The following is a 14,437-nucleotide window of genomic DNA, read 5'->3' on the forward strand; positions in this document are numbered from 1 at the left end:
ATGGGTTGGTTTGGGGGTTTTTTTTGAGTTAGGGAAAGGAGTTCTCAGTGCAGTGTAGGAGCAGGAAAGGGCATGTGGTCTATGGCCTGGGGGCAAGTCTGTTCTGTACAGCATTCTGCAGGCCAGGGGACGGATGAGCACCAGCCAGGTCCCCTCACTGCCTGTTGGGAAGCGAGGTGGCCATGCATGGCTGGGTGTGTGAGCAGAGCCAGAACGAGCCCTCCAAGCAGCAAGATCTGGGTTTGAAACCTTGGGGGATGTTGCAGAGGCGAGTGTCCCTGAGGATGCTGGCTCCAATGGCAGGTTGCTGACTGGAAAGCCTTTCCTATAGCCCTGAGGTCCCCTTCCCTCCCACAAAATTCCCAGGAGTGATGGAGGAAATCCTCGTGGGCAGCAGAGCCAGTTGGACCACAGCTCACCCTGCAGCAGCTTTTTACCTAAAATAAGGCTGCTAAAATAAGTACCCAAACTGTCACCGTGCTGGCAGCAGATTTTCAGCTCCACGCACACACCTGGCACTGGTCCACCCTGCTGTGGAAGCACCCTTGGGGCCAGTGGCAGCAAGGGAGAAGGTCTGCTCCAAAACCCAAGGTCATCCCCATCAGAGGCACTCTGGCCCCACTGCAGGACGCTGGAGGGGGTGGCTGGCTCAGGGCACTGCCGGCAGCACATATCAGGCGGAGACAGATGGAAGAGGTGACAGATAAGGGACTCAGCCTGGAGAAGAAACAGGAGAGATAGGACCCAAAGGTTCTGCAACAGCAGAGAGAGGAGGCTCAAAACCAGACCCAGCAGAGCTGGATTTAGATCCCGTAATGCCGGCTGGGCGCCTGTTCCCTGTCTAAACCCCTCCTTGCCAAGGGCAGGGGGGTGAGGAAACCACTGATGTTGAACTGCAAATACTTAGGTGGTGTGGTGGGGTTTCTGCCTGGCTTCCAAGGCAGCTGAAAACTGCTGCCACCCTGGAGAGTCTGCGATCCTTCACTTGAGAATGGCTGACACTGGACACAGCTCAGAGGCTGTCCATCTGGGATGACCGAGAAAACTCCAAGACAGACACTATCCCATCATCTGTAGGGTCTGCAGGCACACAGAAGGATGTCCTGGCATGTCCTGGGAGTGTCCCTGCTATGCCATTGCCATAGGAGACCTACAGGCAGCACTTAGATGTAACCCCTTGCAGCATGCTCACCTCACGCTGGTGCCCTGCTTGGCCCCACACAGCAGCCACCAGAACTCAGCCACAGGGAAGGAGCAGGGTCAGACACAGACAGTATCACATGGGAATGTCAGCAGCACTGCTGGGAGCCAGGCTGGGGGCGGTCACCATGCAGGACCACAGCCTCTGCATGCTGCTTTTTCTTCAGGAGGGGATATTTCATTGCAAAATGTCCCTCACAGCGAGATGTAGGCTAGTGGCAAAGGAAGTGGGAAACAGGAGAATCAGACTCACCCAGAGCAGCTGGCACTGGCAAGAGGTGGGCAGAGGTGACACTTTGTGGGGTAACCAGAGTTTGACATTTTGGGTTTTGCCTTTGCCCCATTCCTTGGGAGTCAAACCACGAATGTGAGTTTGGGGCTTGCAAGTTGTCCATGTTCCTCAGACAGGGAAGTCTTGCTCCTTGGCTCTTATCTCCGTCGCTTTCTCCCTTTGAGCCTTCTACCTCTGTTTGTCTCCTCTGAAACGACAGGAACCCGCAGAGTTAAAATCCCAGGAGCACCAGCTCTGGGAACGCAGCATGGTTTCCCAGCCTTCCCTGGGGAAAGCCCAGGAGCCATGTCCCACACGGGTGCTCCTGCTCGGCACTTTGCAGTGCCTGCCTACAGCCGAGGTTAGCGCAGGAATTGCGGGTGAGGAATTGGAGCTGCCAAGCAGGGAGCTGCTGGGGAATAGCTGCCACGCTTTACATTCACAGCCCATCTATTTTGCAATAACTTCACCATGATGTTCCCACATAGACAAGCCTAAGCTAGCATAGATAATGAAATGGGTTAAAGGAGACAGGCGGAGGGAGAGGAGAGGAGCCAGCAACTGGTAGTAAATCAGGGAGAGAAGAGGGTTACTTTAAATTCAAGGTCTTGGTGGCAGGGCAAGTTTGGTTTGTGCCAGGAGGTGTGGGGTTCAGAGGATGAGATGCTGTTGGGGAAGATTGTAGTGTCTCCTTGGTGGGGCCACCAACTTGTGTCCCCCACCCTGCTCCTCTCATTCCCCTGTGCCTGCCACACGGGTGTCACTGGGATTAAGCCCAACCAAGGGCACTCATCCTGGGTGGTAAAGGGTGGTCACAGGATCCTGAAGGAGCTGCCAACCTGGCAGGGCAGGCAGTGGGCTCTGCTCTGCAAGGGGAAGGTCCTGCAGGCTCACATCAGCTCTTGGTTGGGGCCGGGGGAGACCGAGCCACTGAGACTCTCCCACCTTTGGCACGGGCTTCGAGGCAGTCCAAACAAGCTAATTAAATCCTGCTCTGCTTAATCAGAGCCATTGAGCACCAGTCAGAAGAAATTAATCCCGTGTTTTATTAGATGCTGTTTGAAGTCGTGTTTGGCACCTCATCCTCGGTTCTCATCTCCTTCTGGGGAAGGAAGAAGGACATCTGCGGGGAAGAGCGAGGGTGCAGCAGATGGCAGCAGGGATGATTCAGGGGCTCGAGGAAGGAGCTGCGACTCCAGCGGCGTCCCTAGGGGAGGACGAGACACCTCTCCCTGCATCCCACAGCCTACCCCCTCCCCATGGCTGAGAGTCTGCAAGCCAGGCAGGCATCCCAAAAATACATGTTCCTCCGCATTGCATGCTAATGGCTCTGCGCGAGAGGTCCCACCGCAATTAAAGCACAAGGAGCATTAATATGCAATGTGGAGAGGCCACTCTTCCCACAGCTACTCCCTCCCAAACCTGTCCTTCCTGCTGCACATCCCTGCCCACTGGGAGCCTGCCCACGGGGATCCCACAGCAGTCCCAGCGGAGCTGCTGGCAGTGTGCAGTAAATTTGAGCCTTCCCTTTGCTGTGCCCAGGGGATGCTGCCTTCTCTCCCTGGCACCCAGCACCTTCTCCTGCCTTTGGGCTCAGGAGAGCAGGATCTGTTGGGTACCCACTAGGTGGGTGCCATGCAACACAGCCCTGGCATGGGGGACACCATGACAGCTGGGAGAAATCCACAGGCAGGTGTTTAAAACAACCAGCTGGGTGCTGGTTTGGGGTTTTCTAATGACTTCTGGTGCTTTAATTGCTGCAACCCAAGAAAAACTCCTGGTGAAGAGAAAGTCTGGCCAAGTAGGGTAACCCCCAGGTCGTCCTCCAAGCCTTGGGAATGCTCAGTAGCCATGGTACATCCTCCTGCGACTCACCTAGATGAAGCTGCTGGCTTTGGGTGTGGGGATTTATTTTTTCCTAAATTTCCTGTCATAACTTGCGTTAAAACTTTGCAGAGCCATTTAATTGCATTCTGCGGTGGTGATGATATGAAATTAGTCTCCCTTCTGATCTTTGGCTAAGTTGGTCCAAAGCACCAGCTTATAATTTGCTCTAATCATCAGGTCGCGGAAGATGCGAAGGCAGGGCCGGTGCCCGGTGAATTCACACAAGCTGGGAGTTTCTGCCCTTGCTGTGCTGGCATTTGGCAGCTGGCAGGTCAGGCTCTGCCACCCTGGGATGGCAGTATTGATACTTTCTTTTGGTGCCACTTTTGGGAAGTTTTTCATCAACTGCTCTTGGCCATTTCCTCTAGAAACAGCTGGGAACAACAGCTGTCCAGAGGAGGGGAGGGAAAGCCAAGGTGGTTTCCCATCTCCTTCCTCTGAGCATCTTGGAAACATGCTCCACTCCTGGATGGAAACCTGGAACCAGACTGCTGAAGGCACCTAAAGAGGCAGGGATCCCATCTTCCATCTCATTTCCCTGGGCTCACTTCATGTCCTAAACTACTCCAGGGGTTGGGGAGAGGAGGTGGCTGGGTTATGCCTACTCACCTATCCCAGAAAAATCAATGAGTTAGAAGAAAACAAACTCCCGATGAACAGGAGCAGCGCAGGGCAATATTCTGGGCACAGAGAGGCCCTTTTGCTGCTGAGGGCACAGCGCCCATCATTCCAGTGGCATTAGTGCTTTCCACCTCCACGCAGGAGGTACAGGATATCAGGGTATTATTTTTAACCAGAGATATTTAGTGAACTTCTCACGTGCTGCGGTAGGGTCAGATTTATCCCATAGCCTCAGTCCCAGGGGACACTCCCAGTTATTTTTGAACCCATCAGAGCAGCAGAGGAGCAGAGGGATGCAAAGGCTCGGGAGACACAAAGTCTGGGGTTTGTCTGGCCTGTCCCTCCGGTCTATGCTGCAGAAGGCGTGCGTGTAGCAGAACCCCACACACGCCTGCCTTGTCATTGTCACCGTCACCCCGGCCCCCACCCTGCAAACCAGAACTTGGGCGAAGCCCCAGGTTTTTCCCTTTCTGCTGAGAGGATCTCGGACGCTTGCAAGTTTTGATCCTTTACGACCTACCGCATTGCAAGACTTTTTTTTCTTCCCCCCACCCCGCCACCCCCAGTTCAATTTAAACCTCAGTTTGAACTGTGAAGCGAGTTTGGCCCTGCTCAGGCAGGTCCCGATGGCCGTGAACATTCCCACGGGCGCCGCAGCGCTGCCGCCGCCGCAGGAGTCACTCCCACGCCCCGCGGCTCCCCACGCCGCCGCTCCGAGCCTCCCTGCCCTCGCACAGCCCCGCTCAGCCCCGAGATCCCCGGTGTTTTCAGAGTAACCTCCCCGTTTCAGCGGTGGGTAACTCATCACACAACCCCTGCCCAGCGCGCAGCCGCCGTCCCGGCTGGTTTTTGTTCAGCCAGTCACTTTGGAGGTAGAGGTGAGGCCAGGGCGGGGGGAACGAGCTGTTTGAAACCCTTGTTTTTGTGCCGCCCCAACATCTGTCCCCGTGGGCACTGCCACCCGAGGCCGGCGCTGATGGTTAGTCTGGTGGGCTCCTGCAGAAATGCTGCCGGGGCGAGGGACGCAAAGCCCTGACTCCTAAATTAGGAGTGCTCAGAGACACAGCGTGGCCTTGCCCGAGCCCCCCGAGAGTCAGAAGGGCTGCCCACAGCCCACCCCCGCGACCCCCACCCAGCCCACAGGGGTGGCTTTCCCCACGTGTTTCTGAGGGCAGCGAAGCGAACAAGCCCCGTGACTGGAGCTGGCAGCCGGGACAGGCTGTCCCTGGGCTCCACTCAGAGCTCCGCGCAGCCGGGCGAGCCTGGCCCCGAGGTGACCGCCCGCCGAGCGGGGCTGGGGTGCGCAGCGCCGGGCGGGACCCGGTCTGGAGGAGAAGGCGGCGTGCCCAGTCCCCGGCTGCCTCCCTCCCTCCTTCCTTCTCTCTATCCCTCCCTGCCTCCCGCCGGGTCCGTCCCGCCCGGCCCCGGCGGGTCCCGCCCGGCGCCGCGGAGCGGCAGCGCCCGCCCGGCCGCACCGCCGCTCCCCCTCACCCCCCCGACGGGCGGTTTCAAGTCCCCCCTTCCGAGGTCTCCGCGGCCCCGGCCAATCAGCGCGCGCTCCGCGCCGCGGCCCGCCGCCTTAAAGGGCCCGTGCGCCGCACCGAGCTAGGTAAGCGGCGCCGCCCGCGGGCCGAGCCGGGTGCGCTCTAGGACCGCGCGCCGCCGCCGCCCGCCCTCCCTGCCCGCCGCGGGAGGCCGCCCGCCGCCTCCGGAGCGGGGCGTGGCGCGGGGAGGCCCCGCCCCCTCCGGGCCGTGATTGGCGGGAGCGGGCGCCCGTCGGCGGCGGGGGCGGTGCCCGGCGCGGCCACGTTCGGGTGCGCGGCCAGCGGCGCGTTGGGCGCAGCGAGCGGCGGCGGGCGCGGGGCGATGGGGGCGCGGCGGCGGCCGGCGCTCTGACAGCCCCCGGCGCTCCCTCGGCGGCGGGCGCAGCGGCTCCGGCGGCGGCGGCAGCGGCGGCTCCCGGCGGCCGCCCCCCTCCTCCTCGGCGCGGACCATGTTCGCCAAAGGGAAGGGCTCGGCGGTGCCCTCGGACGGGCAGGCGCGGGAGAAGTAAGAGCAGCGGCGGCGGCGGGGGGAGCGGGGCGGCGGTGGCGGCGGGGCGGCTTTGTGCGGGGCGGGAGCGGGGCGCCTCCTCCTCCTCCGACCCGCCGCTCGGCTGTTGCAGGCTGGCGCTGTACGTCTACGAGTACCTGCTGCACGTCGGCGCCCAGAAGTCTGCGCAGACCTTCCTGTCCGAGGTGAGCCCCGCCGCCCCCCGCGCCCTTTGTGCGCCGCCGCACGCCCGCCCTCCATCTTGCGCGGGGCGGCGGCGGCGCCGGGGGGTCGCCTCGCGTGGGGGCCCACGCCCACCCGCGACCACCCCCCACCCGCACCGCTTCCTCTCCCAACCCACCCCCCCTCCGCCTTCCTCTCGCCCGCAGATCCGGTGGGAGAAGAACATCACGCTGGGCGAGCCCCCCGGCTTCCTGCACTCCTGGTGGTGGTAAGTGCGAGGGGGCGGGCGGGGGTGTCCCGTCGCGGGTGGGAGCGGCGCCCGGGGCGGGGGGTGCGCGCCGGTGGCGCGGGGCCCCGCGGGGTGCAGCCCCGGCAGTGGCGTGAGTCAGCAGCGGTGGCGAGCCCCGAACCGCCCCGGCTCCCGCTCCCCGCGGGGCGTCGAGGCGCGGCGGAGCCACCCCCGGCCCCGCGGGAGCGGCGGGCAGGGCTCCCGCTGGAGAGCTGCCGGGCCAGCCGCAGGCACCGGGCTGTGCCGCTGCCGCTGGGGCGCCCGGGGGAGCAGGGCTGGGCGGCTGCGAGGCTGGGAGAAGTCCCTGAAGTCCCACGGGGGTTATCCCTTCGAGGTGCTACCTCTTAGAGGCTACTTTTGCTTCCTTGCGCACCCGGCATCCCCTATCCTGACGGTCAGGTCCCAGCGGTGTGAAGCTGGGATGCACAGCTGGATCCGGCTGAGGTCCCATCCAGCCGTGGGCCCCGTGGGGTGGGAAGCTGCTTACCTGTGCTGACCCGGGTGTCCGATCCGTGACGAGTAACTGCTCCTCTCCCATCTCTCCCCACCACGCAGCGTGTTTTGGGACCTGTACTGCGCAGCTCCCGAAAGGCGAGACACTTGTGAACATTCGAGTGAAGCCAAAGCCTTTCATGACTACGTGAGTAACAAGTTTCTAATCCTCGCGGTAATTACGGCGTTGGGGAGCTCCGGCGCACCGAGAGCCAACCTAACGTAACCGACTGGCAAAAAGCGTGGGGTTTTTTTTAACCAGCAATGTTCTGATTTGACTGAACAGTATTTCATAATGTTGCAATTATGTAAATAAGCTCAGATACTTATCTTAAGCACTTCAAGGCATTCGGGCTACTGGTAGAATTAAGAAGTTTTGCATAGCAATGGACAACAAAGCGTTTGTAGAGGGTCGATGGTGAGATATTTCGTGCTGAGGACACCGTGATGGTGAGATGTTTCATGCTGAGGACACCTCGCAGGGTGGGCGGGGGTTGGATTTTGGTGGGGAGGAGAAGGGGGATTCCCCAAACTGCTGTTGAATACCCCAGTTAATATCTCCTTGCCTTTGACAAGGCTGGGGGCTTTCTTGGTGTGCTGAGTCCTCCCTTGACCCCAGCAAGGGAGAGGTGTTGCCGTGTTGAAGCTGGGGTTGCAGACCCCTGTTGGTTGATCACTGTGCACCTTGGTTCTCCGTGGTTTTTGGGTTGTTCTCTGCAGAGGTGGTGGCGTGAGCCAGGGACAGATGATGCTTCTGGGGTGGGGTGCTGGGACTGAGATGTCTCCCAAAGAAATACCTCTTGGCAAAGGTGCGTGGCATGTGTGCTCCAGTGGGCGATGGGTGGGCTGCCCACTCCCGTCCCGCACACAGTGCCCGCGTCCGCAGCCTTGGGAGGAATTTGCATCAAAGGATTAGTCACCTGGCTGTGGGCTTGGACCCCAGTCAAGTGCGTTTAAACCTTGTAGCAGGAGCTGGTTTTGTCTGCTCCGGGAAGTCTATGGTATGGAAACCATTTTTCCTCCCTTCCCAAGTTTCTCGTTGCCTCAACATGCCTGGCTTGGGATGTGTGAGGGTTTGCTGGCAAGCAGGGCTGGGTGAATGTCTCAGGGACCTCCACAGTGCTGTCCTATGCTGGCGCTGGACACAGCGGTTGCCCTGGGGCACGGGCAGTGCCAGAGAGCCTTGGCTGGCTGCTGAGCTGCCTCTTGTCTTCCCACCCCGCTGGGTCATGGGAGAAGTGTTTCTGGGTATTTGCTAGGTGGAGTTTGTCTGTCTGTCTGTCCATCCTTGCGCTCGCTCTCTGCGTTGCTTGTTTTCACTGGGTCGGATTAAGAGGGTGAACTCCTGAACCAAGGGTCAGAGCTGCCAACCAGCAGCACATCTACCAGTTGTTGCCTTCTGCTCACTTCCTGGATGTTTTGGGGGCAAATTTTGGGGGTTTTGAGAGCCCAGATGGGACGGCAGGCTCATCAGGAGCAAGGTAGATCTTTGGGCAATAGAGCCACAGGTGAAGATGACATTAGCAGGCAAGACATGGTAATGCTTCATTCACAGCAGCCTCCTCGTCGTGTCTGAGGATTTAGTGTATTTAGAGAAATTAATCTTTTTTTAGCTTGGTAATAATTCTAACAATAGGCCTGAGTGCATTAGATGATTCGCATAAACTTCTTTAATACACGTTGCTTTAAGCTTACAGTAAATAGACACAATCCTGATTGTTTTTAATTCTCGGTGTAATGCAGTTTTGTAACAGCTCTAAGTGAGCACTTTACCTTTTGGGTAACTCCTAAGAAGATTTTCCCTCCCCTGTGCTTTGGCTTGGAGGCACTGGGTTGGTTTCCCCAGGCATGTTTTGGCCCCAAGACAAGGGTTGTGCTTCTCCGTGGTGTGGCCAGTGGTGGATGCTCACAGTACAGTCCCTCTCTGAAGAGCAGTGTTTTCCTGGCACAGCGTGTACTTTGCAGGGCGAGGGACCTACCTGGGCAAAACTTAAATATTGACCAAAGAACCGAACGATAACCGTGGGAGTGTGAATAGCACCTTGTTTCTCTACAGCTTCCGGGGCAGGCTGCTGGTACTGGTGAGCACAGTGGCCAGTGTCAGGCACCAAACCCAGTGACCCATCAGTGGTGCATGGCAGCTAAAATGGGATATGAGCCCCAAACGGGGCTGGATCAGTGAGTCATGAGTTGCTTCATGTGGTGGTTGTGGTTAAAAATATCCCAATCTAAGTCTTGCCTCAGGTTGGTAGAGCGTTGTATCTACACTTGGCCAACAATGGGCAAACTCCATGTGTCCCGCTTGGTGCTTGCCCAAAATACAGTGTGTGTTTACCCAGAGGCTGTGGTACCCTAAGGACTGAACAAGGGGATGCTTTGGGAGCTGTTTGTGGCTTGGTATGTTGCCTTCCCAGAGCCAGCACCAGAGGGGTTCTTGCCTGGGAGACACATCCTGGGGAAGGGGGAGCAGCGCTCCTCGTTAGCGGGGTGCTAACGATGGGATTTGCATGCTGTGTCATTTCCACTTCACCTTCCAGCATAACTGTATGAAAACTGTTAGGAGCAGCAGGACAAATTGCCGATTTTGCTCTCCAGTTTTGACTATTTAAATCTCCAGTGAGAAAATAAAGTCAGGAGAAATCCCACCACTCTTTTTTTTGAGGCGACCCTTGAAAACAGTGGGTTCTTGTGAGCACTTGGGAATATTGCTTTTTACTTTTCCCCGAGCGTTTTCCCACAAGCTGGGACAAAAGCCTGCTGGGACTTTGTAGAAAGGTGCTTGTTGGGAGAAGAGTGATGGGAGCAGGGATTCACCTGTCACAGGCAGGAGGAATGCTGCACTGCTCTATCCTCCCATCTCTGGCAGGACTCCGTGTCTGTTACCACAACCATCGAGTTGTGTTGGTTGGAGGCTTGTTAGTCATCCTCTTCCACTTGTATCCAAAGAGTTTATCCAAGGTAACAGCCCCACGAGCACTCACCAACTCCAAAAACTCAACCCATAGCCATTCATTTAGGCTCCTCCAAGCCCCATGGCGAGCTTGCCAGCATTCTGGCACGCTCCTGGGGCCGGCAAGCTTGCAAGGGGATCGCTCGTCATGACAGGGGATTTCAGCTGCCGCGTTATCTGGGAATTGGCCGATGGCTGGTCGCAGTTGAGCATTTCAACGCCGTGAAAGCCAATACAATTTGAGTTAGCGGTGATGACTGCCAGTTTAAATACCGCAGTGAATTTCTGTCAAAGAGCTAATACACAGAAAGGGGAATTGCAGAAAACTTGATCACCAGAACCACTTCAGTCGATTTTGGCCTCAAGCTATAGAAAATGAACTTAAATCTAGTTGACTGTTGCTACATACTTTTTTGTAGTATTGCTCTGCCTGCACAGCCAGCTCGTGTCAATGTGCAGGAGAGAAAACTTGGGGTAGCCTTTAGCTGATGAAGACTTTGCCTTCATCATTCCCTTCATCATTCCCTTCCTCTGTTCTCCCCAGTTTCCTCCTGAGAAGGACCTGCACTTTGGGAGCATTTACAGTGCTGTTTTCTTTGCAGCACAAGATCTGCAGAACTGTGTCTTCAACTTGCCATTAACGCGAAGCATTGATTTATTTGTTTTTGTTTTTAACTTCAGAAAGCTGCTGCAGTTCTTTGTAACTTGGGTCTGGAAGGATGCTCTGCAGCAGCAGGGGTGGTTGCTGCTGGAAATGTGGTGATTGGTCTGGGAAAAGATGGTGTGTTTGGGGCTCCTGTCCTCTCATTTTGGTTGGGGACAACCAGGGCTCCTCTTTTTTCCCCCATCTGAAACAGTACCTCTTGGACTGAGGTCTCATGGGTTTCTGAAGCTCATGGGAAGGGATGGATGGAGTCTTCAGGCTTGCTGCAGTTAGTATGCAACACTGTTCAGTGGGAACAAGGTGAAGCACAGGAGGCTGGAAGGGCTTTGGCTTGGTGGCAGCACAGACTGGGAGATGTCCCAGAGATGGTTCTTTTCTACTGTATCTGCCCATAGCACCCCATCCAGGTGTGAGATAGGTGCCCAGCATCACTGCCTGGGTACTCTTGGGCTGCAGGGCAGCATTTCCTTGTCACAGCACCGTCTGTGCCCAGGGTCTGTGTGGCCACTTCATGGTGAGGTGGCCTTGTGGGACCCCTGGGAAGGGATGCACTTCATGCATGAGGGTTTGGTGTGACTGTCCTCTCTCACGCCAGGCCCTCTTCTTTTTCCAGGACCAGTGAAGGTTGTAAGACCTTGCTCAAGGCAGCCATGGGGGTGAGGGTGGGACCAGCAGGTGTGAGAGTGTTGGTCCATGAGTAGATGGTCCATGAGAGCTTCTCCTGTTGTGTGCAGCCAGTGTATTGAAAATGTGTTGTACAGGAGATGTTTTTGGGGCAGGTTTAGAACAGGGCAGGGACTGGGGTTGGGAACAGCTTTGTGTGGTCCCTGTGAGCCCCCACAGGCATTGCCTGAGCCCTGGGCACGTGGCACACTCAGCTCTGTCCTGTTTCCATGCAGGACTGCACTCCGTCTGGGCTCCATCCAGCTCCACTCAGCAGGGACAGGGTTCCCTGGTAGGTAACCGGAGAGAGGAGTTTCCTTCAGCAGTGGCAGGCTGCCAGGAGCAGCTGCAGAACTCCACATCACTTTAAAAAAAATTGCAACGAAAATAAATAAATCCAGATATTCTCTCTCCTGGCAGCACTGGGCTGAGCCTTCCCTCCCAGTTTAGAGTACTGGTGAGCCTGGTGTACTTCAAAGCCTGCTCTTGCTGGAGTTCCATGCAAAGATGGATTAGTTTAATATTATATTTTAAACGATATTGGCTGTCACTATGGAGCAACCTCTGCTGCCACACTTCCTGCTGCCCAGCAGCAGGACCAGGGCATTTCAGAGCAGCACCTTTCCACGGGTGATGCCCGTGGAGAAGGCTCCATTGTGAAACCGGAGGTCAGAGCCCAGAGCTTATGTCTTAGTCTTTGACTGGGGAGCCTAAATATTTATCCTGTTCTGTCCCTAATGAAAACAAATTGTCAACAGTTGTTCAGTAACTGACTAAATTAAAATCTGTAATTAGTCAATTAGATTAAAGAGTTGGCACAACCTGATTGTATCATGCTGGTTAGGTTATTAAGAGAAAGGGTGTGATTTTTAATTACTGAATGCTAATTTTGACGGTTTCAAATAGAAACAGACGTTCCCCCCATCCACCCCACCCCGAGTGCCTCTGCAAAAGTAAGGCAGGGGATGGATTTTATATCAACAAATGGTGCGAAGATGCAAAGTTTCTCTGGCTCCAGTCCGGGAGGGGGTTCTCCAAAAAAACCGGGAGCAGGACGGGAGGAGAGGAAGGATTTCTTCAAGCCTGAGGATGGGAGAGCAGGTGGGGGTTTGTGCCATGGATGGGGTGCTGGGGTGGGTGTCCCGTGGAGGTCCTGCTCTGCTGCCCCGTTGCCCATCCCGGTGTGTGCCGGTCAGCGTGCCTCGCACGAGCTCGCTTACAGCACTGAGCCACACTGGAGTATTTTTTTATTCCCCCTGGGTGTTATAGCATCTTTCCAACCCCCCTCCCCCGGAGTGTAGAGGGGCCAGCTTCCAGCGGCAGGCAAAGCCCGCAGCGGGGAGGAGGAGGAGGAGGAGGAAGGCCTTGCGTGGCGATGGGATCGCGGCAGCCCAGCGCCATCCCATTGTTTGCCCCGGCGGCCACGTGGGCGAGCGGTGAGGCCGGCGAGGGGACCCGCGGCTGGCTGCGGGGGGAGCGCTGCCCCCGGCAGATGCTGGGCTCCGGGCGAGCACAAAGCTCACAGCCCTGCCTCCCCGGCCTTCCTTCGGGGATCCCTCTGCAGGAACAAAGAGGGCGAGGGGCCACCGTGCCAAGCCGTGCCGTGCCGTGCCGGGGAAGCCGTGGCCGGCACGGGCGCTGCCGCTGTCCGGCAGCGGGGATGTGTTAGGTCAGGACGCCGTGTGTTGGGTACGAGTGAGACTTTCCTGTTCTCCTGATCATTTCCTTCCTTACCTTGAAAACTTGGATTTTCTCCTACCTTTTGTTCCCTATTTTTCCCTTGTAAAGCTGTCCCTGGTTCTATTGGAAACAGCTGCCAGAGCAGGTCCTGGGGAGCGGGCAAGGGGCTCTGGCTGCTTCTCCTCTCTTGCCACTCGTGCCCCTGCAGCAGAGCTGGCACCACCAAAATGGCACCCGGCTGTGCCAAGCCCTGGCTGCTGGGGGTGCTCCGGGGGGAGCCGTGTTTGTTCCTGGTTTTCCTTAGGAGCAGTGGGGATGGCAGAGGGAGAGCAGTCCAGCACCCAGAGCAGCCTGGCTGGTGCTGGAGTCTGACCTGCCCTGCCCACAGGGACCACGGAATGGGCTGTATCCTCATGAGCATCACACACCCACTTTGCCAGCATCCCACTCGTGGGTCGGGGAGGTTCCCTGGCTTATGCTGACGCTTCTGCACCTTCCTTATTTCCCAGCATTTTCTCCCTCCGAGTCCTCACCCTGCAGATCCCAGGGGGTACACCCTGAGCTGGGGTCTCAGCAGGGCGGAAACAGTGCTTTCCTCCGGGCTGGCAGGGAGCAAAAATGTCTCTTTGCAAGTAAACAAATACCTCACCTCTGCCTTGGTTTGGGGTTTAGTTTTTTTTTTTTTCTTCTCTCAAAACTCCTGGTCCTGGCCACAAGTGCCAGGAGCTGAGTTCGAAGCTACAGCTGTGCAGTCAAGGGGGGGATTTCCTAAATACGGGGTGGCTTCTGGGTGCTGCTTCCCACGTGTGATGGGACCCTGCTGCCCACCCACCCGCTGCCACCTCCCTTCTCTCATCCCCAGAGTGGTGACACCAGTCTCCTGTGCCAACCAGGGCAAAAGGGGCACCTGGGGGGCTTGGGTAAAATTTGGATATGGATGGAGTGCAGCTCTGTGTGGTTAGACCAGCTTTTCTTTTGTATTGGGTTTGTGCATTTAATGATTTTTTTTTTTTTTTTTAATAAGAGAAATGCTCATTCTGCTGCCTGAGTGTGCATGGTGACTGTTAGTATCAAAATTAAGCAGAAAACAAATGTGTGCATACATATGCAATTATATCTGTGGAATATGCAGAATTCAGATGTACATATGGATAAAGGTGCATGTGCCTGTGTACTTGGAGTGGTGGGACAGAGCAGTGCTTTGTGCCCAGCCATCCAACACCCTCCCACTTGCCTTACTCTTCCTCCTCTGTGGCCATTGCCACCATGACCAGTGGTTTTTAGCAAGGTGATTTCCACTTTTCTTCCCTGGGCAGGGTGGGAGGCTGTGGGGTCTGTCTGTCTGTCCATGTGCAAGGCTGCGCCTGCTGCCTTAAGATAAAGTCCAAAGGAAGACCTCTGGCTGTGTCTTAAGCTAACATTTTCTTTTTAATTTTTTTTTCCATAATGTTTCTGCATCAACCCTTGAACATTTGATCTGGTGCCTCTCCTCCTGGGGTGCGGCAG

The 14,437-nt window shown here is 56.8% G+C and overlaps 1 protein-coding gene across 3 annotated transcripts in view; it reads left to right on the forward strand.

Moving 5' to 3' along the window:
* Positions 1-5,835: 5,835 nt before the first annotated feature.
* The window catches only part of SSBP3 (single stranded DNA binding protein 3), a 54,778-nt gene continuing 46,176 nt past the window's right edge, over positions 5,836-14,437 (forward strand). Inside the window, exons 1-4 of one of the 3 annotated variants that reach the window (XM_085067524.1) lie at positions 5,836-6,028; positions 6,144-6,216; positions 6,400-6,461; positions 7,038-7,122. In XM_085067524.1, coding sequence (XP_084923650.1) covers positions 5,973-6,028; positions 6,144-6,216; positions 6,400-6,461; positions 7,038-7,122 — 276 coding nt within the window. In that variant the 5' untranslated portion in view covers positions 5,836-5,972. The remainder of the gene's footprint in view (positions 6,029-6,143; positions 6,217-6,399; positions 6,462-7,037; positions 7,123-14,437) is intronic. The other 2 variants (XM_085067522.1, XM_085067523.1) reach the window with 2 other exon arrangements.

The sequence above is a fragment of the Lichenostomus cassidix genome, chromosome 8, assembly GCF_008360975.1.
Source record: "Lichenostomus cassidix isolate B80296 chromosome 8, HeHo_3.0, whole genome shotgun sequence".
NCBI classification, from domain to species: domain Eukaryota; kingdom Metazoa; phylum Chordata; class Aves; order Passeriformes; family Meliphagidae; genus Lichenostomus; species Lichenostomus cassidix.